At 38.7% G+C, this 23,106-nt stretch overlaps 1 protein-coding gene across 1 annotated transcript; it reads left to right on the top strand.

Annotated features, from left to right (window-relative positions):
• Nucleotides 1–7,012: 7,012 nt before the first annotated feature.
• CAPS2 (calcyphosine 2) lies at nucleotides 7,013–22,885 on the top strand. Its single transcript, XM_027108213.1, is given in 7 exon segments — nucleotides 7,013–7,016; nucleotides 8,042–8,162; nucleotides 8,345–8,378; nucleotides 11,466–11,505; nucleotides 11,508–11,593; nucleotides 13,547–13,643; nucleotides 22,710–22,885. Coding segments are annotated over 7 exon segments (558 nt in total).
• The last annotated feature ends 221 nt before the right edge of the window (nucleotides 22,886–23,106 follow it).

The following is a 23,106-nucleotide window of genomic DNA, read 5'->3' as shown; positions in this document are numbered from 1 at the left end:
ATATTATGAGATTCTAGATCTTAGTCAATCTTCCAGTTTTAGCAGGTCTTCACTGACATTGCTCCAGTGGGGGTCAGTCCTACTTATCACTGGTTGGTGGGCAAAAGTCCAGGATCCCTATTCACTTTTATTAACCCTGCTGTGGGGAGGGTTATCTTGTTACCACTGGAAGGAGATGGACATCCAGGCTCCCCCTTTGCTTCTGCTGACATCATCTTATGGGGAGAGAAAGGGGTACCTTGTTATGACCAGGCGGGAATGAAAGTCTAAGCTCCCCACTTGACCTCTGCTGACACCTCAGGTGAGGAAGGGGTATCTATTGCCTCAGATGAGGCTGGAAGTCCTGTTTCCCCATATGGCCTCCATTGACACTGTTGGGGGGGGGGGGTTGTTGTGAGGTGCACTTCATTACTGCTGGGTGGTAGTGAACATGTATGCTCCATGCTTGGCCTCCTCTGACACCACCCTGGCTGGGAGGGCGAGGGGCACCTCATTACTGCCTGGTGGGGGCTGGAAGTCTCCTCACTCTCCTCTGACACATCACTGGTGGAGAGGTGATGGGAGGGGTGCTTCATAAGTGTCAGGCAAGGATGATGGTCTAAGTCCTCCACTTGGCCTTTGTTGAAAAGGATAAGAGGCTTGTTTTTTCCTCATGTTGTTTGTCCAGAAGAGGATGTTTACTGTAAAAAATAAAACAAACAAAAAACATTTCTGCCTTACTAGGCTGTCCCTTTCCTTATTCTCTGGCAAGAGAGGGCAGGCTTTTCTTGAGGCTTTTGTTTCCGTCATCCATTGACATTTCTGGATTTCAGGCTTCTTTAGTACCCAGTCCAGGATTTACAAGAGTCAAAAAGGAAATCCAGGGAACTCACCTTGTGTCATTCCTTGAGTCTTGGAGTCTCTAGAGGATGTCTGCTTCCTTTTCTCCAACTTTAAGTCTTCTGATATTTGTTTTATATAGAATATCCAAGGTTTTTAGCTATACTTAATGGGGGGAGTAGGGCAAATGGATCTACTCCATCTTGTTGGGAAGGTAATTTTTTAAAGTTTTTGCTCATTGTATTTCCCATTCCTATCTCCACAACTCTAAAAGAAGGCATTCCTAATAGAGAGATAGATTCCCTATAATCCCTTGACTCAAGAATTTTGGCCTGGCAGAAAGCTTGAGCAGCTAAAAATAAAGGCTGCTACCAGTATTGGAATCGTAGCCTTGAGCATACAAAAAGATCTCAGAGGGAATGGTAGGACATTGGACTCGGAAGGTACTGTATCTAATATTGTTCTTCCAGCCTTTGTCATGATTTCTGTGGCATAGGACTACCATGGAAGCAGTAGCATGTCCAACCTGGAAGGACAATGTCACTGGCATCCCAGTGGTCACTAGTTTGGAAGGATAATAATGATCATTGACTTGATTCCTAAAGATGCTTCCTTTATCTTTTGGAACAAAGACTTCAGATTTTGTGTGTGTGTGTAACAATGGGGGAAGATAAGTCCAAAAATGTTAAAGATAGCATTTTTAACTCCCTTTTCAATGTGAGGACTAAAAATTACACTGAAGTTGATTTAATGAAAACAAATAAATGCCATTATGTTTCCATTTTAGGATTGTAGATTTAAATTCATGCTATTAACCTCATTGGTTAATTTCCTATATTCTTTTTTTGTCATTTTAATAACTAATTTTCTTTCAAACTGCAAAAATTGTCGTATCAAAAATTTTGTTTTCAGTATCCAAGAGAGACTTCAGTAATTTTCAGAGGATGGTACATAATTTACTCTTCTGAAAAATGAATAGACTGCGTGATGAGTTCTGATATACCAACCTCCACCAAAAATTATATGAACTTGAAACAGGTAAAATACCAGAAAGACAGAGCCTCCATTTTTTTCTCACAGATACAATTCAGAACCAAACCAAGAAATCAACAACAGCAAAGAAATGTTTTCAACCAGTTCTTTTCACCTAATATATTCCTAGCTATAGTTTTTATGCAATTCATTTCTTTTCCAAGGTATCTCAGCATAGCTATAGTCTCTAGAAAACTTTACCTCCCATTAAGCCTGTGAGAATCCTAGTCTTTTGCCTGGATCATTGGGAGATTTCTCTGCTTTAAAAAGGAAAAATGATTAGCTTTAATCTGGTATATATTTTAAAAGAAAAAATATAAATTAAAGTACAGTCTACCATGAAATAGCTTGTACCAAGTCATCCTCTATCCAAAGCATGGTACAAAAGAAAACTATTCTGTCATTCTAATTAAGATCTAGAATTATTACTATCCAAATGGTAAAGACTATGGTCTTGAAAAAGTAAGAATCAATATCTGATGGCTAAGGAATTATATTTATTCAAAACATGTATTTCAAGCCAGTTCAAACATACACAAGATGTACAAATTATAATTCCCTAGATGTATGTATAACTAAAAACATATATTTGCATTTTAAAATTCCCAAGGAGTCTATAATTATAGCTCATTTGTTTTGATTGAACAATGTAATTAAAAATTTTTTTAGAAAAAAAATTTAACGACCTCTCAGATCTGGCAATACTTTCACTTAAAACGTAATTGCTATTAAGTCTCTGGCCCTAAGGGAAAATTTTCATTGAGCAGTATTCTGGCTTAACTTGTAAATGGAAGAAGTTGACTTACTTATAGACATAAATCTCTTTAAAAAGCCTAATCACTTGTCTTATGCCTAGTAACTAATAATTCAAGTACATTCTAGAAGCTCTTGTAATCACAAACACTCATATTATGAATGACATCTATATAACAAGTTTCTCTACAGAAGGAAGAAGAAAAAAACCTACCAAGAAATTCTTCAAAATAGAAACTAAATACAAAGATATTTATAATAGTTTCATCTGATGGAGAGTTCCCACACTACTTTTGTTTATTTATTTTTTTTTTTTTGGCGGTACGCGGGCCTGTCACTGTTGTGGCCTCTCCCGTTGCAGAGCACAGGCTCCGGACGCACAGGCTCAGAGGCCATGGCTCACGGGCCCAGCCGCTCCGCGGCATGTGGGATCTTCCCAGACCGGGGCACGAACCCGCGTCCCCTGCATCGGCAGGTGGACTCTCAACCACTGCACCACCAGGGAAGCCCCCCACACACTACTTTTTAAGGATATGCTCAGATAATCATGATGCTTCTGCTTATGCTGTGGCAAGAAACATTATATTGTGCATAGGGTTGAGAGCAGGAGGATGTTGGGATGTATCATATGCTACTGAAGAATTTATTCTATATACAGAGAGGATAAAAAAAAATGTTCAGCAATAAAAATATATAGCATAACAGTCACTATTCAAAATTCCTGAAAGGAATATACTAAATAATGCAAATGACAAAAATAATACTTTAAAATGGATTTATTGAGGTATAATTAATATAGAAAAAAACTGTGCATATTAAATGTGTACAATTTGATGAGTTTGGACATATGCAAACACTCATGATACCATCACCACAATCAAGGTAACAGACATAATCAACACTTCCCAGTATTTACTTGTATCCCTTTGTGTGTGTGTGCTTTTTTTAAATTAATTTTATTTTCTATTTGTTTTTGTTTGTTTGTTTGTTTTTGCAGTACGCGGGCCTGTCACTGTTGTGGCCTCTCCCGTTGCGGAGCACAGGCTCCGGACGCGCAGGCTCAGCGGCCATGACTCACAGGCCCAGCCGCTCTGCGGCATGTGGGATCTTCCCGGACCCGGGCACGAACCCGTGTCCCCTGCATCGGCAGGCGGACTCTCAACCACTGCGCCATTTGGCTGCTTTGGGTCTTTGTTGCTGCGCGTGGGCTTTCTCTAGTTGCAGTGAGCGGGGGCTACTCTTTGTTGCGGTGCATGGGCTTCTCTCTGTGGTGGCTTCTCTTTTTGCGGAGCACGGCTCTAGGCACGCGGGCTTCAGTAGTTGTGGCTCACAGGCTCTGGAGCCCAGGCTCAGTAGTTGTGGCACACTGGCTTAGTTGCTCCGTGGCATGTGGGATCTTCCCGGACCAGGGCTCGAACCCACATCCCCTGCATTGGCAGGAGGACTCTCAACCACTGTGCCACCAGAGAAGTCCCTCCCTTTGTGTTTTGTTTGTTTTTATGGTAAAAACACTTAACAAATGAGATCTACCTTCTTCACAAATTTTGAAGTGCACCATATCTTATTGTTAACAATTGGCACCATGCTATTTGGCAGATCTCTAGAACTTATTCATCTAATGTAACTGAAACTTTGTACCCTTTGAATAACAATTCCCCGATTTTTCCACCTCCAAGACCCTGGCAACCACTACTGTATTCTTTGCTTCTATGAGTTTGGCTATTTTAGATGCATCCAATAGCTGGAATCATACAGTATTTGTCATTCTGTGACTGGTTTATTTCACTTAGCATGATGTCCTTCAGATTCTTCCATGTTGCCACAAATGGCAGGATTTCCTTCTTTTTTTAAGGCTGAATAATATTCCATTGTAATGTATATACAACATTTTCTTTATGCAGTCTTCTTTTGATGGACCCTTGGGTTGTTCCTATATCTTGGCTAATGCAAATAGTGGTGCAATGAACGTGGAAGTGCAGATATCTCTTCAAGATCCTGAGTTTTCAATTTTTTTTGGATAGATACCCAGAAGTAGGATTTCTGGATCATATCATAGTTCTATTTTTTAATTTCTTGAGGAAGCTCCATACTTTTTTCCATAGCTGCAGCACAATTTTACATTCCCACTAACAGTGTACCATGGTTCCAATTTCTCCACAACCTCACCAAAACTTATCTTAAAATTTATTTGTGTTATAATTAGTTACCACCAGCATAACAAACATTTGCAGTTAAGAATAACAACAATCTGAATGAGTCATTAATTTAATAAAAAATGGGGATGAAAAGAAAGCAAAAGGATGCTAAACCTTTTACATTAGAATAGCAAGAGGATCAGTAGATACCCTCCTATTCTTCACATTGGTAAAGTAATTACCCAATGAATGACCTTGGGAGCTCTTGTTATACTGCCTGTCACTGAGCTAGCTGAGTTTGGGGGCACTCCTTTGCCCCAGCCAGAGAGGCTGAATCCTAACTCATTTTCTCTACAACCTGTGTTAAGTATGAAATTAAACTTTGTTTCATTAAGCCACTGAGATTTCAGGGTTTATTTCATACCAGGGCTCAGCCTAGCCTCTTGTAAAACTTATTGCTGGAAGTGCAGTGCAGCCATAATAAAAATCCAAGCTCATACCTCTTGAGACCTAGGTAGGAAGGATCCCTGCTCTGGGTCCAGACTATATAGGACATCACATATTACAAACACACACACACACACACACTTTATTTTAAAATGAGGAGAAAGATTCTCCTCATTATAACCTTAGCACGGGTTCAATGAGACCCGCAACACTGAATGTCTGCATCTTTTGCCACATGTTTTTAAAGCAAAAGGCATCTGTATCTGAATGGTAAAAAGGATTGCGAATATTGTTGCTGATGACACTGGAGACAGACACTGCTTCAGAGTCCAAGAAAGATTTGAACCATGGAAGCTCTTAGGTTAAGAGAAAAGCTCAACTTGTCAAATCTTTCATTTCAGCATGAAAGCAGTAGATTCATGCATAATATAACATTGTTTAGAAGTACTACTGAAGATCTGTTTCCTCACTTCTCTCTTCATATTCCCATTTCAGGGATAAGGAGACTTTTTGCAATGGTAACAAGTTTCTATTACTGTTAAGTAGGGATAAATGTAGTTGTTTATGTCACCTAAGTGAAGCATGACATCAGTTCTTCACATTGGCCAGTAGATGGATATGAGCACTAGAATAGCAAATAATCTTATACTTATAAAAATATTTAAGAAGACAATTAAATTTTCCAAAAACTTAAAAAAATATTTAAAATACTAAAATTGATGACCATTCATTATAACTTTAACCCTAACCCTAACCCTGTAGTTATAGTTATAACTATAAAATTATAGCTATAATTTTAATGGACAGTTTTGATTATTTTAGAAGAAATGGAAATTTAGTTAATAACATCAATGAAAATGAGCAAAATTATCCTGACCGAATCCAAATCTGAGCAGATTAGATGAAATCCCTGAAACCACATATTCTTTTTTTTTTTTCTTTTTTGCAGTACGCGGGCCTCTCACTGCTGTGGCCTCTCCTGTTGCGGAGCACAGGCTCCGGACGCGCAGGCTCAGCGGCCATGGCTCACAGGCCTAGCCGCTCCGCGGCACGTGGGATCTTCCTGGACCGGGGCATAAACCCGTGTCCCCTGCATCGGCAGGCGGACTCCCAACCACTGCGCCACCAGGGAAGCCCCACATATTCTTTACTAAATAAAAATTTACTGAGCCAACAATGAGACTATATGTGAGCTTCCATTTTTTTACTTCTTCTAGCCCACAAATGTTAGTGGCAAGCTTGCCTTAGCTATGTGGTAGAGTTTACCAGTTAGTTGGCGAGCAGTGAGGAAACTTATGTCAGAGTAATGATGGCAATCCATGTGATTCAGAGCCAAAATATCTGAAAAAATGTGATCTATTACTCAGGAGGCAGATCATGAGTCCATTGAACTTGAAGCTCTAAGCAGAGGTTGGAAAACAGATAATTAATAGTATTTGTAGGTTGTAGTGTGGGTTCAAGAAGATATTATAAAAGTATTTAAAACACTGGCCAGTTTGGAAGCAGAAAGAGAGAATCAAGAAATGTGGGGCTTTTGAGAAATGGAAAAGGAGCTGCTTCTATATAAAAGGCTTTGAGAGACCAATGTTGTAAAACTTTCATGTGATTAAAAGTCTCAGGGCAAAGAGAAGATGAAGTATGTGATTCCAAGGAAATCCTCTTAATTGATTAAAAATTGCCTCAGCAAATGGAACAGGTTAAGACTGTACCCATTTCTCCAAAATTCATGTTTCAAGGTAACTGGCATTAAGATGAAAAAGAAAAGCGCCAGGGTGAGAAAACAAAGAAATAAAGATTTGAAAATTTCTCCAAACTATACTTTAAGCATGGGTATTGGTACTTGGAACTGACTGGAGGCATATAGCTGAAAGACCTTCAGAGTTTTGGAGAGAGGTGTATTCCCAAAGATACTGTAAACCTGTTATGAAAAAGCAATGAATGCAAGATATTTTAATGACTCTTAGACCTTAAACTTCTGTGGGCAGAAAGCAGTCTGAGAAGGCTGTGTAGCCCTCAAAGATGGCATATTTCCCAAGGCCCCCTTCAGACTGGTCCAAGGAGAATGAGGGATAAGGAAGAACATTTTTTTTTTTTTTTTTTTGCGGTACGCGGGCCTCTCACTGTTGTGGCCTCTCCTCTTGCGGAGCACAGGCTCTGTACGCACAGGCTCAGTGGCCATGGCTCACTGGCCTAGCCGCTCCGCGGCATGTGGAATCCTCTTGGACCAGGGGCACGAACCCGTGTCCCCTGCATCCGCAGGCGGACTCTCTACCACTGCGCCACCAGGGAAGCCCTGGAAAGGGTTAATTTAAATGTATAAGGATAGGATAGCATTCCAAAGCCTTGATGCTATTTAATATATAACCTACAGTTTGAAGATTTCAAACTATTTTAGAAATTTTGAACTGATGAATTGATGTCAGGCAGATCACTCAAAAATTTGTAATTCAGTTGGTAATTACAAAGAAAGAGGAAGGAGATTAAAGATATGGGCTTGACAGATGAAGAGGAAACCTGGGAAATTTTAAAAAACTAAGATTTTATTTGTAACATTTAGGTTATTTTCATGCTGATAAAGTGAACCATTATTTTCCTATGTATAAAATGCAACACTTTCACCACACAGTGGTGCTATTGTTCTGGTACATTTTACATGTGATTTTGTATATAACCCCCTTTACTAAGAGCATTCTATTTTTGAAAGCCTTTTGTCAGTCATACTTATGATCTGGTTGCATAGTCACATCCCTTATGTCAGTTATATCAACTTTAATTTTCTTACCGGAAAGACAATCGCAACTTGATACATTTGTGCATAGGAATAATTAGTTTCCATCTCTCTTCTTCTTAAACAGATGTGCTAAAAGAACAGCTATGTAAAAGAGGTGTTCATATTTTGACTGGATTGAGAAAATACCTTCAACAATTGGACAAGGAAGGAAATGGACTTTTAGATAAGGCAGATTTCACAGGGAGATCAGCTCGGTGCTTTGTGACCACCTGGAGGGGTGGGATAGGGAGGACGGGAGGGAGGGAGACGCAAGAGGGAAGAGATATGGGAACATATGTATATGTATAACTGATTCACTTTGTTATAAAGCAGAAACTAACACACTATTGTAAAGCAATTATATTCCAATAAAGATGTAAAACAAAACAAAAAAAGTATTTCACTTAGAAGTGTCCAAAAATGTATGTACCACAGATAATTCTCTGCAGTGAATGACATAATATTCTTCAGTGGTCTTATTCACTTTTCTACTGAAATTTTAGTAGTTCATTTGTCTCCTTCTTTATGCCTCGTTATCAGTGTTAAGCCATCAGGCAAGTCCTGCTGATTGTTTAAATGTCAACATTTATCTCTCCCTCATATACTTATTAAGAGCCTAATAAGTGGGCATTGTTCTAAACTCTGAGAAGACATACTCTGTACTCTTAAGGTCTTCATAAGTAAAGGAAAGAAAAATATAAATGATTACAAAACAACATGATAAGTGTTAAATAGAGAATGCTTTCAGAACATGTGAGATAAATTGCAAGCCAGGTTAAGGAGAAGGAAGTTCATAGGATTTCTGGGAGAAGGAAGTTCATAGGATTCCTGGAGGTGGGTATGTGTCAGAGCTGAGTTTTGAAGGATGAGGAGGAATGAAGCAGACAAGAGGGTAGGAGGAGCGTGGATCCGACAATAGCTACTTCAGGAAAGGGAGAAGCTCATGTGAAGGCTTCCAGGGGAGAGGGAATGCGGCAGGTTCCAGGAATTGCCCCAGAGGTTTCACCCCTACCTTTCCCTCTGCTGTGAGCAATCTTCCACCAGACCTTTGCATGGCTGAATTTTCTCATCATTCAGGTTTTCTCTGCTAAGAACACTACACTGACACCTCCATCTAAAGGAGCATCCCATCTGATCCCTGATCCTCTCCATACCATTTATCTATTTTGTTTTCTTTATACCACTTTGTAGATATTCTCTGGCTCTGCCTGCAGTAGAATGGAAGTTCCATCAGGGCAGAGACCAAGGTGCTTCTTGTTTCCTGCTCTATTTCTAATACCTCGAATAGAACCTGGCGTTTGGCAGGTGCTGAATAAATAGACGATGCATGAGTTGAAATAGATAGATAGGTGGAAGGAAGGAAAGGAGAAGAATGGAGAGAAATAAGCCTAGCAGGGTCCATTACATTAAAGCTTTGCACGCTATGCTCAGAAGTTTGGATTTTCTCCTGAGTGTATATGAATTTGAAACATGTCTACCTCAAGGGTTTTAGATAAGGCATTCTCTTGCATTGTTCTCTTTTGCTTCAAATCGTCTTGTCACAAGATATAGTACATTTTGTGGGAGGAACACTGGAAATTGAATTTATGAGATCAAGGTTCAAGTTCTAGCCTTAACATTTGAAATGTGTGATCTTAAATAGGCCTTTTCACTTTTCTGACAGACAGACTCTGCTGGAGCAATCCAGAGATAATAATTATAGTCAGAGTTGCTTTGAAACTCAAATGAGAAAATTACATGCTTTATCAATTGTAAACTTCTGTGCTAGTATGGTATTGCTTATCATTGCTGTGCCATACCTGTCTTGTGTTTTTTACAATGTTTAACCTTATGGCCCACCTAGTGACACACACTAGGGATTATCTAACTTCATCTCTTCCTTGCATTAATAATAATAATAATAGTAATAAAATAGCAATAGAAAATTAGAAAGATGTGGTGTCTTATACCCTGTTTTTTCTTTTCCTCTATAATATCACTGGAGACTGCCCATGCAATGAGAAGCAAAAACAAGAACATAAGAATCACCAACCTGGGTCTAATTCTGGCACTAGTTTGGGGGAAGGCAAAGTCATTCTTACTAATTTGAAATTTTAAAAAATTGGTATGCCCCCTAAATAGCCTAATTTATATAGAGATACTATCAATAAATATACCTTAGTTTTGTTTCAACTGAATTATCATTTTCCATCCTGCACCATATTTTAGAAAGAGTTATATAAATTTGTTGCAACTTTTGGTAAATTATTCAATTCTTGAAAAATGTTTCTTTTAAGCTTCTAGCATTATCTTTTAATTCTAGTATCCCTTGAGTTGGGTGAGCAAATTCATCTTCTATCCATATTACGTATGATTTTAAAGATTAAGCTCAATTTCACTCTTAAAAGCTCATTTTATAGACCTTAAAGGCTTTTCATATACAGGGCATTACAACAGACCAAAAAAAATGTATGGGTTGTTGAGAACTGTGGGGGGTGGGGTGGGGCAGGGCGTCTTAAGTTTCCTTATTAAAATTTTAATTGAAAAAATTAGAAGGAAATGGAAGAGAATATTTTGGGGGTAACCATTATTTGTCAGTCACCTTGCTAGACGTTTTATTTATATTCTCATTTAAAGCTAACAACTTGACTGAAATATTGAAAATCTATTTACCTGAGTTTAAGAAAATCTCATACTGTATTTTTGTTGTTGTTGTTAGGAACTTTATGAATAGAATATTCTATTAAATAGTGCATTTGCCAAAGAAGTAAGTGGCAATGGTGAAATGAATAAATTGGCATAAGGGATCTACTCAAAACAACACCTTTCAGTGTAAATCATGGAATAATTGTTAGAGTCATTCAAATCTCTTATACTTTCAAGTATGAAGACTAGCAGAAGTACAGTCAGTATCCTAATGCCTTTTGGAGGCATTCCAGTAAGTGAAGTGACTTCTTAATTGTCAATGATATAATACATTAAAGATAATGAAATGGTCAAATTCAAGTGAATGGTAAGCATTTTTTATTGAAAAAAAATAAATTTAAAAAGATACATTTGGGGCTTCCCTGGTGGCGCAGTGGTTGAGAGTCCGCCTGCTGATGCAGGGGACACAGGTTCGTGCCCCGGTCCAGGAAGATCCCACATGCCGCGGAGCGGCTGGGCCCATGAGCCATGGTCGCTGAGCCTGCGCGTCTGGAGCCTGTGCTCCGCAACGGGAGAGGCCACAACAGTGAGAGGCCCGCGTACCACAAAAAAAAAAAAAAAAAAAAAAAAAAGATACATTTGTGATTTATTGCCACTCTTAAATATTTCTTAACTTTATGGAACTGTCCACTACAGAGTTCCTCTAAATAAGCTTTTTTAGTGCCTTTGATTGGATTTATATGTAACTTTTTGGAATTTTCTTATTAAGTCCACTACCTTGTCTAGGGCTACAACAGATGTAACAAAATGCTATTATGATCATTATTGTTGTAGCCGTATATAACTTAAAGATGTAACAGTGGTCTCTGTGTGATTATTTCTAGGATTTTGAGTCTTTGTGGCTAATTCTAAATGGTTATGGCAATGTAAGGTTGATTACAGAGAATTCAAGCATACCGTTATAGGTGAAATGAATGAATACAGAAAATCATTTGTTCAAAAGGAAACGGAAGTAATCTTTCAAATGGTTACTTTCAATAGATTTTTAGGTTCTTTCTTTTAAATCTTTAATGAATTACCTTTGAAAATGTTTTAAATTCCTTTCCCTGTAATGTATTTTGGGTTTAGTAAAACACAAACACACACATACACATACAAATCTACCCAGTATAAAGCGACATAACTTATGCCTATGTTTTAGGAAAATATTGTAAAAGGAAAATAAAATCTGAAATTAAATTTCAGTTCACAAATTACTAATTCCATAAATTGCTGGCTCCATATAGCTATATGTCTATATCTATTATAAAATATTTCCAAGCCTCAGTTTCTTATCTCACAGAACTGGTCTAAGGTATTACATGTAAAATTATGAGCATTATAGCTGTCCCAGTGTCAAGGCTCAATGCACATTATCTTAGGATGATGACTAAAACACGTTTGTCTACTTTTTAAATATGCATGCTAAATGTTAAAATGAAAATTAAAATGATCATGTTAAATTGTAAATTAAAAACAGGAGCTCTGACTTATGTAGGAGAGAAGATATTACTTAGGTTCTGGTAGCCATTTTTAGAGCATGCTTTTGAGCAATGTAGTTTCCTTTTTCTTTTGTATATGTACCTAATATAAAATGTATATTTATCTAATACTGAAACAAAGCTATTGTGAATAAGGTAGTATGAACAATTACATCGGGTACAAATCTCCAATAGAAAATGTCAAAATCTTTATCTTTACTGGCCAAAAGACAAAATAAAAACCTTATGTTAAACAAATTCACCACATAATATTTATAAATTTGCATATATTTTTACCTTACATGTCCTAGTGATAGGCGTGAGTATCAGGAGTAGAAACTGGAGGGTTGTCTCTTTCATAAGTCTTGGTCCTGGGAATAGAGGACAAAAGTAGACTTAGTTTGCTAGGGCTACCATCACAAATACCATAGACTGGGTGACTTACATGACAGAAATTTGTTGTCTCACAATTCTGGAGGCTAGAAGTCCAAGATCAAGGTGTCATTAGGTTTGGTTTCTCCTGAGGCTGCTTTCCTTGGCTTGTAATTAACTGGCTGTCTTCTCCCTGTGTTCTCATGGGCATCCCTCAGTCTGTGTTGTCTGTGTCCTAATCTCCTCTTCTTATGAGGATACCAGTCATATTGGATTAGGGCCCACCCTAATGATTTCATTTTACCTTAATCACCTCTTTAAAGGCTCTATCTTTTTCTGTAGTCACACACTGAGGTACTGGGGGTTAGGGCTTCAACATATGAATTTTGGGGAGGATGCAATTCAGCCCATAATAGGTACCACATACCTGTGACATTATTGTGAATAAACAAACTTGATTCTAGTTTTGACTCATCTGCAAATGTAGGATGGTGCTTTTGGTCAGTTGTATGTTTCTATGGACACACTCCTCTTCTCAATAAAATATATTTTATGATCCTCAGAATTGCATTGAATTAGAGGAGTGATAAAACAACTAGCATTTCAAAAGGTAGTGTTAAATTTCAGGAAATAGAGTAACAAAACCCATTTAAGAATTATTTAACTTTCTCATTGATTTTAGTAATGGAATATTTGCAGGTTTACTTTTTGACTCAAAATACTCCTGGTCATTTGTCTTGGCCATTTATCAATTTCATGTGATTCGTAGAGCTGAAAGTTACCGGAGAGGTCTTTTACCCAACTCCTCAGTGTGCAGAAGAGGAAAGCCAGGGTAACAGAGGTTAAGTTACTTTCTCAAGGTCAGGGTGCTAGAAAGTGGTAGTGCACCTTAAGTGCAGGTTACCTAATATCTTGCTCCAATATCTTTCTCCCTGTTTTCATGATGCTTCCTTCATATACCAGTTTAGTACTTTAAACTGTCTTGTTTAGAGGTAAAAAATAACCTACTGCAGAATAGAAAATTAGGTTCTAATGATTTCACAGAAAAAAATAACACTTCTCTCTTTATTTAGGCCTTTATGAAAATGGATTTTAACAAAACAGGCAGTGTGTCTGTTATAGACATAAGAAAATGTTATTGTGCAAAGAAGCATTCTTAAGTAATTTCAGGTAATCATTACAAGTGAAAATACATTAGATTTCTAAAATGTGAGTTAATCAAAGTAATATCTTTAAATTATATTAATTCATAGCATGGACTTGAGGCCATTAAGTGAGGAAATAAATAATTATTTTTTAAACCAGAAATGTGAGAGCTTCTTTTTTTTTTTTTTAACATGTTTATTAGAGTATAATTGCTTTACAATGGCGTGTCAGTTTCTGCTTTATAACAAAGTGAATCAGTTATACATAAACATATGTCCCCATATCTCTTCCCTCTCACGTCTCCCTCCCACCCTCCCTATCCCACCCCTCTAGGTGGTCACAAAGCACCGAGCTGATCTCCCTGTGCTATGTGGCTGCTTCCCATTAGCTAGCTACTTTACATTTGGTAGTGTATATATGTCCATGCCACTCTCTCACTTTGTCCCAGCTTACCCTTCCCCCTCCCCGTATCCTCAAGTCCATTCTCTAGTAGGTCTGCATCTTTATTCTCCTCTTGCCCCTAGGTTCTTCTGACCATTTTCTTTTCTTTTCTTTTTTTAGAGTCCATATATCTGTGTTAGCATATGGTATTTGTTTTTCTCTTTCTGACTTACTTCACTCTGTATGACAGACTCTAGGTCCATCCACCTCACTACAAATAACTCAGTTTCGTTCCATTTTATGGCTGAGTACTATTCCATTGTATATATGTGTCACATCTTCTTTATCCATTCATCTGTTGGTGGACACGTAGGTTGTTTCCATGTCCTGGCTATTGTAAATAGAGCTGCAATGACCATTTTGGTACATGACTCTTTTTCAGTTATGGTTTTCTCAGGGTATATGCCCAGTAGTGGGATTGCTGGGACGTATGGTAGTTCTATTTTTAGTTTTTTAAGGAACCTCCATACTGTTCTCCATAGTGGCTGTATCAATTTACATTCCCACCAACAGTGCAAGAGGGTTCCCTTTTCTCCATAACCTCTCCAGCATTTACTGTTTCTAGATTTTTGGATGATGGCCATTCTGACGGGTGTGAGATGATATCTCATTTTAGTTTTGATTTGCATTTCTCTAATGATTAATGATGTTGAGCATTCTTTCATGTGTTTGTTGGCAATCTGTATATCTTCTTTGGAGAAATGTCTATTTAGGTCTTCTGCCCATTTTTGGTTTGGGTTGTTTTTTTGATATTGAGCTATATGAGCTGCTTGCAAATTTTGGAGATTAATCCTTTGTCGGTTGCTTCATTTGCAAATATTTTCTCCCATTCTGAGGGTTGTCTTTTGGTCTTGTTCATGGTTTCCTTTGCTGTGCAAAAGCTTTTAAGTTTCATTAGGTCCCATTTGTTTATTTTTGTTTTTATTTCCATTTCTCCAGGAGGTGGGTCAAAAAGAATCTCGCTGTGATTTACATCATAGAGTGTTCTGCCTATGTTTTTGGTTTTTTTCTGCTTTTTTTTTTTTGTACGTGGGCCTCTCACTGTTGTGGCCTCTCCCGTTGCGGAGCACAGGCTCCGGACGTGCAGGCTCAGTGGCCATGGTTCACGGGCCCACCGCTCTGCGGCATGTGGGATCTTCCCAGACCGGGGCACGAACCTGTGTCCCCTGCATCGGCAGGCGGACTCTCAACCAGTGCGCCACCAGGGAAGCCCCTGCCTATGTTTTCCTCTAAGAGTTTGATAGTGTCTGGCCTTACATTTAGGTCTTTAATCCATTTTCAGTTTATTTTTGTGTATGGTGTTAGGGAGTGTTCTAATTTCATTATTTTCCATGTAGCTGTCCGAGCAGTTTTCACAGCATCACTTATTGAAGAGGCTGTCTTTTCTCCACTGTATATTCTTGCCTCCTTTATCAAAGATAAGGTGACCATATGTGCATGGGTTTATCTCTGGGCTTTCCATCCTGTTCCATTGATCTATATTTCTGTTTTTGTGCCAGTACCATACTGTCTTGATTACTGTAGCTTTGTAGTATAGTCGGAAGTAAGGGAGCCTGATTCCTCCACCTGCATTTTTCTTTCTCAAGATTGCTTTGTCTATTCGGGGTCTTTTTTGTTAACATACAAAGTGTGAAATTTTCTCTTCTAGTTCTGTGAAAAATGCCAGTGGTAGTTTGATAGGGATTGCATTGAATCTGTAGATTGCTTTGGGTAGTAGAGTCATTTTCACAATGTTGATTCTTCCAATCCAAGAATATGGTATATCTCTCCATCTATTTGTATCATCTTTAATTTCTTTCATCTGTGTTGTATAATTTTCTGTATACGGGTCTTTTGTCTCCTTAGGTAGGTTTATTCCTAGATATTTTATTCTTTTTGTTGCAATGGTAAATGGGAGTGTTTTATTACTTTCACTTTTATATTTTCCTCCATTGGTGTATAGGAATGCAAGAGATTTCTGTGCTTTTTTTTTTTCTTTTGCAGTACGCGGGCCTGTCACTGTTGTGGCCTCTCCCGTTGCGGAGCACAGGCTCTGGATGCGCAGGCTCAGCAGCCATGGCTCACAGGCCCAGCCGTTCCATGGCATGTGGGATCTTCCTGGACTGGGGCAAGAACCCGTGTCCCCTGCATCAGCAGGTGGACTCTCAACCACTGCGCCACCAGGGAAGCCCTGTGCATTACTTTTGTATCCTGCTACTGTACCAACTTCGTTGATTAGCTCTAGTAGTTTTCTAGTAGCATCTTTAGGATTCTCTATGTATAGTATCATGTCATCTGCAAACAGTGACAGCTTTATTTCTTCTTTTCCAATTTGGATACCTTTTATATCTTTTTCTTCTCTGATTGCTGTGACTAAAACTTCCAAAACTATGTTGAATAATAGTGGTGAGAGTGGGCATTCCTGATCTTAGTGGAAATGCTTTCAGTTTTTCACCATTGAGGATGATGTTGGCTGTGGGTTTGTCATATATGGCCTTTATTATGTTGAGGAAAGTTCCCTCTATGCCTGCTTTCTGGAGGGTTTTTATCATAAATGGGTGTTGAATTTTGTCAAAAGCTTTCTCTGCATCTATTGAGATGATAATATGGTTTTTCTCCTTCAACTTGTTAATATGGTGTATCACGTTGATTGATTTGCAAATATTGAAGAATCCTTGCATTCCTGGGATAAACCCCACTTGATCATAATGTATGATCCTTTTAATGTGCTGTTGGATTCTGTTTACTAGTATTTTGTTGAGGATTTCTGCATCTATGTTCATAAGTGATATTGGCCTGTAGTTTTCTTTCTTTGTGACATCTTTTTCTGGTTTTGGTATCAGAGTGATGGTGGCCTCGTAGAATGAGTTTGGGCATGTTCCTCCCTCTGCTATATTTTGGAAGAGTTTGAGAAGGATAGGTGTTACCTCTTCTCTAAATGTTTGATAGATTGCTCCTGTGCAGCCATCTGGTCCTGGGCTTTTGTTTGTTGGAAGATTTTTAATCACAGTTTCAATTTCAGTGCTTGTGATTGGTCTGTTCATATTTTCTATTTCTTCTTGGTTCATTCTCCGAAGGTTGTGAATTTCTGAGAATTTGTCCATTTCTTCCAGGTTGTCCATTTTATTGGCATATAGTTCCTTTTAGTAATCTCTCATGATCCCTTGTATTTCTGCAGTGTCAGTTGTTACTTCTCCTTTTTCATTTCTAATTCTATTGATTTGAGTCTTCTTCCTTTTTTTCTTGATAAGTCTGGCTAATGATTTATGATTTTATCTTCTCAGAGAATCAGCTTTTAGTTTTATTGATCTTTGCTACAATTTCCTTCATTTCTTTTTCATTTATTTCTGATCTGATCTTTATGATTTCTTTCCTTCTGCTAACTTTGGACTTTTTTTGTTCTTCTTTCTCTAATTGCTTTGGGTGTAAGATTAGGTTATTTATTTGAGATGTTTCTTGTTTCTCAAGGTAGGCTTGTATAGCTATGAACTTCCCTCTTAGAACTGCTCTTGTTGCATCCCATAGGTTTTCGGTTATTGTGTTTTCATTGTCATTTGTTTCTAGGTATTTTTTGATTTACTCTTGTGATTTCTTCAGTGATCTCTTGGTTCTTAAGTAGTGTGTTGTTTAGCCTCCATGTGTTTGTATTTCCTACAGATTTTTTGCTGTAATTGATATCTAGTCACATGGCATTGTGGTCAGAAAAGATACTTGATACGATTTCAATTTTCTTCAACTTACCAAGGCTTGGTTTGTGACCCAAGATATGATCTATCCTGGAGAATGTTCCATGAGCACTTGAGAAGAATGTGTATTCTGTTGTTTTGGGATGGAATGTCCTATAAATATCAATTAAGTCCATCTTGTTTAATGTGTCATTTAAAGCTTGTGTTTCCTTATTTATTTTCATCTTGGATGATCTGTCCATTGGTGAAAGTGGGGTGTTAAAGTCCCCTACCATGATTGTGTTACTGTCGATTTCCCCTTTTATGGCTCTTAGTATTTTTCTTATATATTGAAGTGCTCCTATGTTGGGTGCATAAGTATTTACAATTGCTATTTCTTCTTCTTGGATTGATCTCTTGATCATTATGTAGTGTCCTTCTTTGTCTCTTGTAATAGTCTTTGTTTTAAAGTCTATTTTGTCTGATATGAGAATTGCTACTCCAGCTTTCTTTTGATTTCCATTTGCATGAAATATCTTTTTCCATCCCTTCATTTTCAGTCTGTATGTATCCCTAGGTCTGAAGTGGTTCTCTTGTAGACAGCATATATACGGGTCTTGTTTTTGTACCCATTCAGCCAGTCTATGCCTTTTGGTTGGAGCATTTAATCCATTTACATTTAAGGTAATTATTGATATGTATGTTCCTATGACCATTTTCTTAATTGTTTTGGGTTTGCTATTGTAGGTCTTTTCCTTCTCTTTTGTTTCCTGCCTAGAGAACTTCCTTTAGCATTTGTTGTAAAGCTGGTTTGGTGGTGCTGAATTCTCTTAGCTTTTGCTTTTCTGTAAAACATTTAATTTCTCCATCAAATCTGAATGAGATCCTTGCTGGGTAGAGTAATCTTGGTTGTAGGTTTTTCTCTTTCATCATTTTAAATATGTCCTGCCACTCCCTTCTGGCTTGCAGAGTGTCTGCTGAAAGATCAGCTGTTATCCTTATGGGGATTCCCTTACGTGTTATTTGCTGTTTTTCCCTTTCAGCTGTTAACCTTATGGGGATTCCTTTATGTGTTACTTGCTGTTTTTCCCTTGCTGCTTTTAATATTTGTTGTATTTAATTTTTGATAGTTTCATTAATATGTCTTGGCGTGTTTCTCCTTGCATTTATCCTGTATGGGATTCTCTGTTCTTCCTGGACTTGATTAACTATTTCCCTTCCCATATTAGAGAAGTTTTCAACTATAATCTCTTCAAATATTTTCTCAGTCCATTTCTTTTTCTCTTCTTCTTCTGGGACCCCTATAATTCGAATGTTGGTGCGTTTAATGTTGTCCCAGAGGTCTCTGAGACTGTCCTCAATTCTTTTCATTCTTTTTTCTTTATTCTGCTCTGCAGTAGTTATTTCCACTATTTTATCTTCCAGGTCACTTACCCGTTCTTCTGCCTCTGTTATTCTGCTATTGATCCCTTCTAGAGAATTTTTAATTTCATTTATTGTGTTTTTCATCTCTGTTTGTTTGCTCTTTAGTTCTTCTAGGTCCTTGTTAAACGTTTCTTTTATTTTCTCCATTCTATTCCAAGATTGTGGATCATCTTTACTATCATTATTCTGAATTCTTTTTCAGGTAGACTGCCTATTTCCTCTTCATTTTTTAGGTCTGGTGGGTTTTTGACTTGCTCCTTCATCTGCTGTGTGTATCTCTGTCTTCTCATTTTGCTTAACTTACTGTGTTTGGGGTCTCCTGTTCACAGGCTGCAGGTTCGTAGTTTCTGTTGTTTTTGGTGTCTGTTCCCAGTGGCTAAGGTTGGTTCAGTGGGTTGTGTAGGCTTCCTGGTGGAGGGGACTGGTGCCTGTGTTCTGGTGGATGAGGCTGGATCTTGTCCATCTGGTGGGCAGGTCCACATCTGCTGGTGTGTTTTGGGGTGTCTGTGGCCTTATTATGATTTCAGGCAGCCTCTGTGCTAATGGATGGGGTTGTGTTCCTGTCTTGCTAGTTGTTTGGCATAGGGTATCCTGCACTGTAGCTTGCTGGTCGTTGAGTGGAGGTGGGTCTTGGCGTTGAGATTGAGATCTCTGGGAGATTTTCGCCGTTTGATATTACGTGAGCTGGGAGGTCTCTTGTGGACCAGTGTCCTGAACTTGGTTCTCCCACCTCAGTGGCACAGCCCTGGTGCCTAGCTGGAGCACTAAGAGCCTGTCCTCCACATGGCTCAGAATAAAAGGGAGAAAAGAAAGAAAGAAGAAGATAAAATAAAATAAAATAAATTTATTAAAATAAAAAATAAATATCAAGCAAAACAATTTTTTTAAGTAAAAAAAAAAAAAAAAACGGACAGAGAGAACCCTAGGACAAATGGTAAAAGCAAAGCTATACAGACAAAATCACACACAGAAGCATACACATACACACTCACAAAAAGAGAAAAAGGGGGAAACATATATATATCATTGCTCCCAAAGTCTACCTCCTCAATTTGCGATGATTTGTTGTCTCTTCAGGTATTCCACAGATGCAGGGCACATCAAGTTGATTGTGGAGGTTTAATCCGCTGCTCCTGAAGCTGCTGGGAGAGATTTCCCTTTCTCTTCTTTGTTCCCACAGCTCCCGGGGCTCAGCTTTAGATTTGGCCCCGCCTCTGCGTGTATGTCGCCTGAGGGCATCTGTTCTTCGCTCAGACAGGACTGGGTTAAAGGAGCAGCTGCTTCGGGGGCTCTGGCTCCCTCAGGCTGGAGGGAGGAAGGTGTACGGATGCGGTGCGAGCCTGCTGAGGCAGAGGCCGGCGTGACGTTGCACTAGCCTGAGGCGCGCCGTGCGTTCTCCCGGGGAAGTTTTCCCTGGATCACGGCGCCCTGGCAGTGGCGAGCTGCACAGGCTCTCGGGAGGGGAGGTGTGGAGAGTGACCTATTCTCACACACAGGCTTCTTGGTGGCTGCAGTAGCAGCCTTAGCGTCTCATGCCCGTCTCTGGGGTCCGCGCTTTTAGCCGCGGCTCGCGCCCGTCTCTGGAGCTCCTTTAAGCGGCGCTCTTAATCCCCTCTCCTCGCGCACCAGGAAACAAAAGAGGCAAGAAAAAGTCTCTTGCCGCTTCGGTAGCTCCAGACTTTTCCCCGGACTCCCTCCCGGCTAGCTGTGGCGCACTAGCCCCCTTCAGGATGTGTTCATGCAGCCAACCCCAGTCCTCTCCCTGCGATACGACCGAAGCACGAGCCTCAGCTCCCGGCCCCCACCCGCTCCGACGGGTGAGCAGACAAGCCTCTCCGGCTGGTGAGTGCCGGTCGGCCCTGATCCTCTGTGCGGGAATCTCTCCGCTTTGCCCTCCGCACCCCTGTTGCTGTGCTCTCCTCCTCGGCTCTTAAGCTTTCCCCCTCTGCCACCCGCAGTCTCCGCCAGCGAAGGGCCTTCCTACTGTGTGGAAATCTTTCCTCCTTCACAGCTCCCTCCCACTGGTGCAGGTCCCGTTCCTATTCTTTGTCTCTGTTTTTTCTTTTGCCCTACCCAGGTACGAGGGGAGTTTCTTGCCTTTTGGGAGGTCAGAGGTCTTCTGCCAGCGTTCAATAGGTGTTCTGTAGGAGTTGTTCCACATGTAGATGTATTTCTGATGTTTTTGTTGGCAGGAAGGTGAGCTCCGTGTCTTACTCTTCCGCCATCTTGAAGGCAAACAGTAAACTTTAGTATGTTCTTTTACTATAAACGGCTGAGGCCCTTCCTGAGATACTGCAAAGTTTAATGGGAAAACTGTGGGAGTTCCAATCAGAGAGATCCATGTAATTCACTGCTTAACCATTTACTGTCTGTGTGATACTGGATGAGTAATTTAGCCCTATGAGTTCTTTCCTGTAAGTGGTCGGCCATGGAGCTCTTTCTTCTTAAACACGTTAGCAGCAACTGGAGAGCTGCTTAATTTAAAAGTTCTGAGGTCTATTATCTGTACTTATTTTTTTCTTTTATGTTTATAATTGAGATTAACTTTTATTTCCTGTTGAGGAGATAGTGATGAAATTGAGTTAGAACAGAATAGATTTAGAGGATACATAAGTACATGTGCAAGTTCTCTGAATTAGTTTTACTGTAACTGCTTATGCTTCAAGATTTAAGGCAGAATAAGGAAATGGCTTTCTCTAGGGATGGAGCTATCATATAATGAACATAAATATGTCTATTAAAATTTGAAGGTACAGAAAATATCCTAATATTTCCTCCCTAAGGAAAAAGTATTTAAGCTGAGATCACTCTTTCCTTTAGCTGGCCATAATATAATCAAAGGTATTATTTAAATAGCTTATTGTTCTTTTTCTAAATTAAAAAATCAAATGAATTTTTAAAAAAGGATGAATCAGATATTTTATGTTCTCACTTTAAATAACAAACTATTCAATTTTTTTTGTTACATATGTGATTCTCAATAGCATCTTCCTATGGGTAAAATTTAATCATATTTAGTATAACCGACCAGTGGAAATAGCCTACTTAATGTCAGAGATTAAAAATAGAATGAGTTAATCAAGTAAAATTTCTTCCAGCAAAGATTTTCATAGGCCTCTGAATCCTGTGTTTGCAGTAATATTTTCTAGCTGCAGTTATGAGTAACTGCTTCATAAAGTAACTAATGCCTTTAACACATTGCATTACTGTGTTATCAGCCTATAAATCATGAAACTATTTACTTGTTTTCTTCTTTCCTCATTTCTAATGGGAATGAAACCGAGTTCTCTAAAACATTAACAAATACAAGAATATCTACAGTAGTAACTGTTATTTTGCCTATACATAAGGACACATCCTGTCAGACGCTTTTAAAAGATGCTTCAAATGTGTGTTGAAGTCCTCACCATTAAATTCTAGTTCATGCAAGAAAATGTTTAAATAAATTGCAGGGTAGTTTGACATAAGACTTCAAATTGTTGGAAAGATTTCATCAGGTGACTTAAGTATTTCTTTATTATCATCAGCCATTTCACTGAACTTTTAAGGACATTGTTTCATAGTCAGTACTATTTTACAGGACATTCCACAGAGGAAGAAATCAAAACGTCTTTTCTAGAAACACTGAAAGATGCCTGCAGTAAGTCTGATGAAGTGTCATATGGTGAATTTGAAGATCATTATGAAGGTCTAAGTATAGGGATAGTAGATGATGAAGATTTTGTTAATATCTTACATACTCCATGGGGGATCTAGTTTTTTAAAATGAGTGTATCATCAGTACTAAGCATTTTAAAGGAGAGATGAATTGAATTTAAAGTATCAAACACTGGAATGTATTTTTCTAGGGCTCTCATTATTCTGTTTGTTTGTTGTTTTCTCAAAAAAGTTGAACCTGGAAAGAGAGGTATTCAGAAAGATAGATGTAAGGGTATGTGTATACTCACACACATATACGAGTGCTCGCCTGCTTATAA

This window comes from Aethalodelphis obliquidens, unplaced genomic scaffold (genome assembly GCF_003676395.1).
Source record: "Aethalodelphis obliquidens isolate GAN/ISIS:26980383/991018 unplaced genomic scaffold, ASM367639v1 scaffold8, whole genome shotgun sequence".
NCBI classification, from domain to species: domain Eukaryota; kingdom Metazoa; phylum Chordata; class Mammalia; order Artiodactyla; family Delphinidae; genus Aethalodelphis; species Aethalodelphis obliquidens.
The sequence above is the reverse complement of the archived record's forward strand: the minus strand, read 5'-3'. Positions and strand labels throughout refer to the sequence as shown.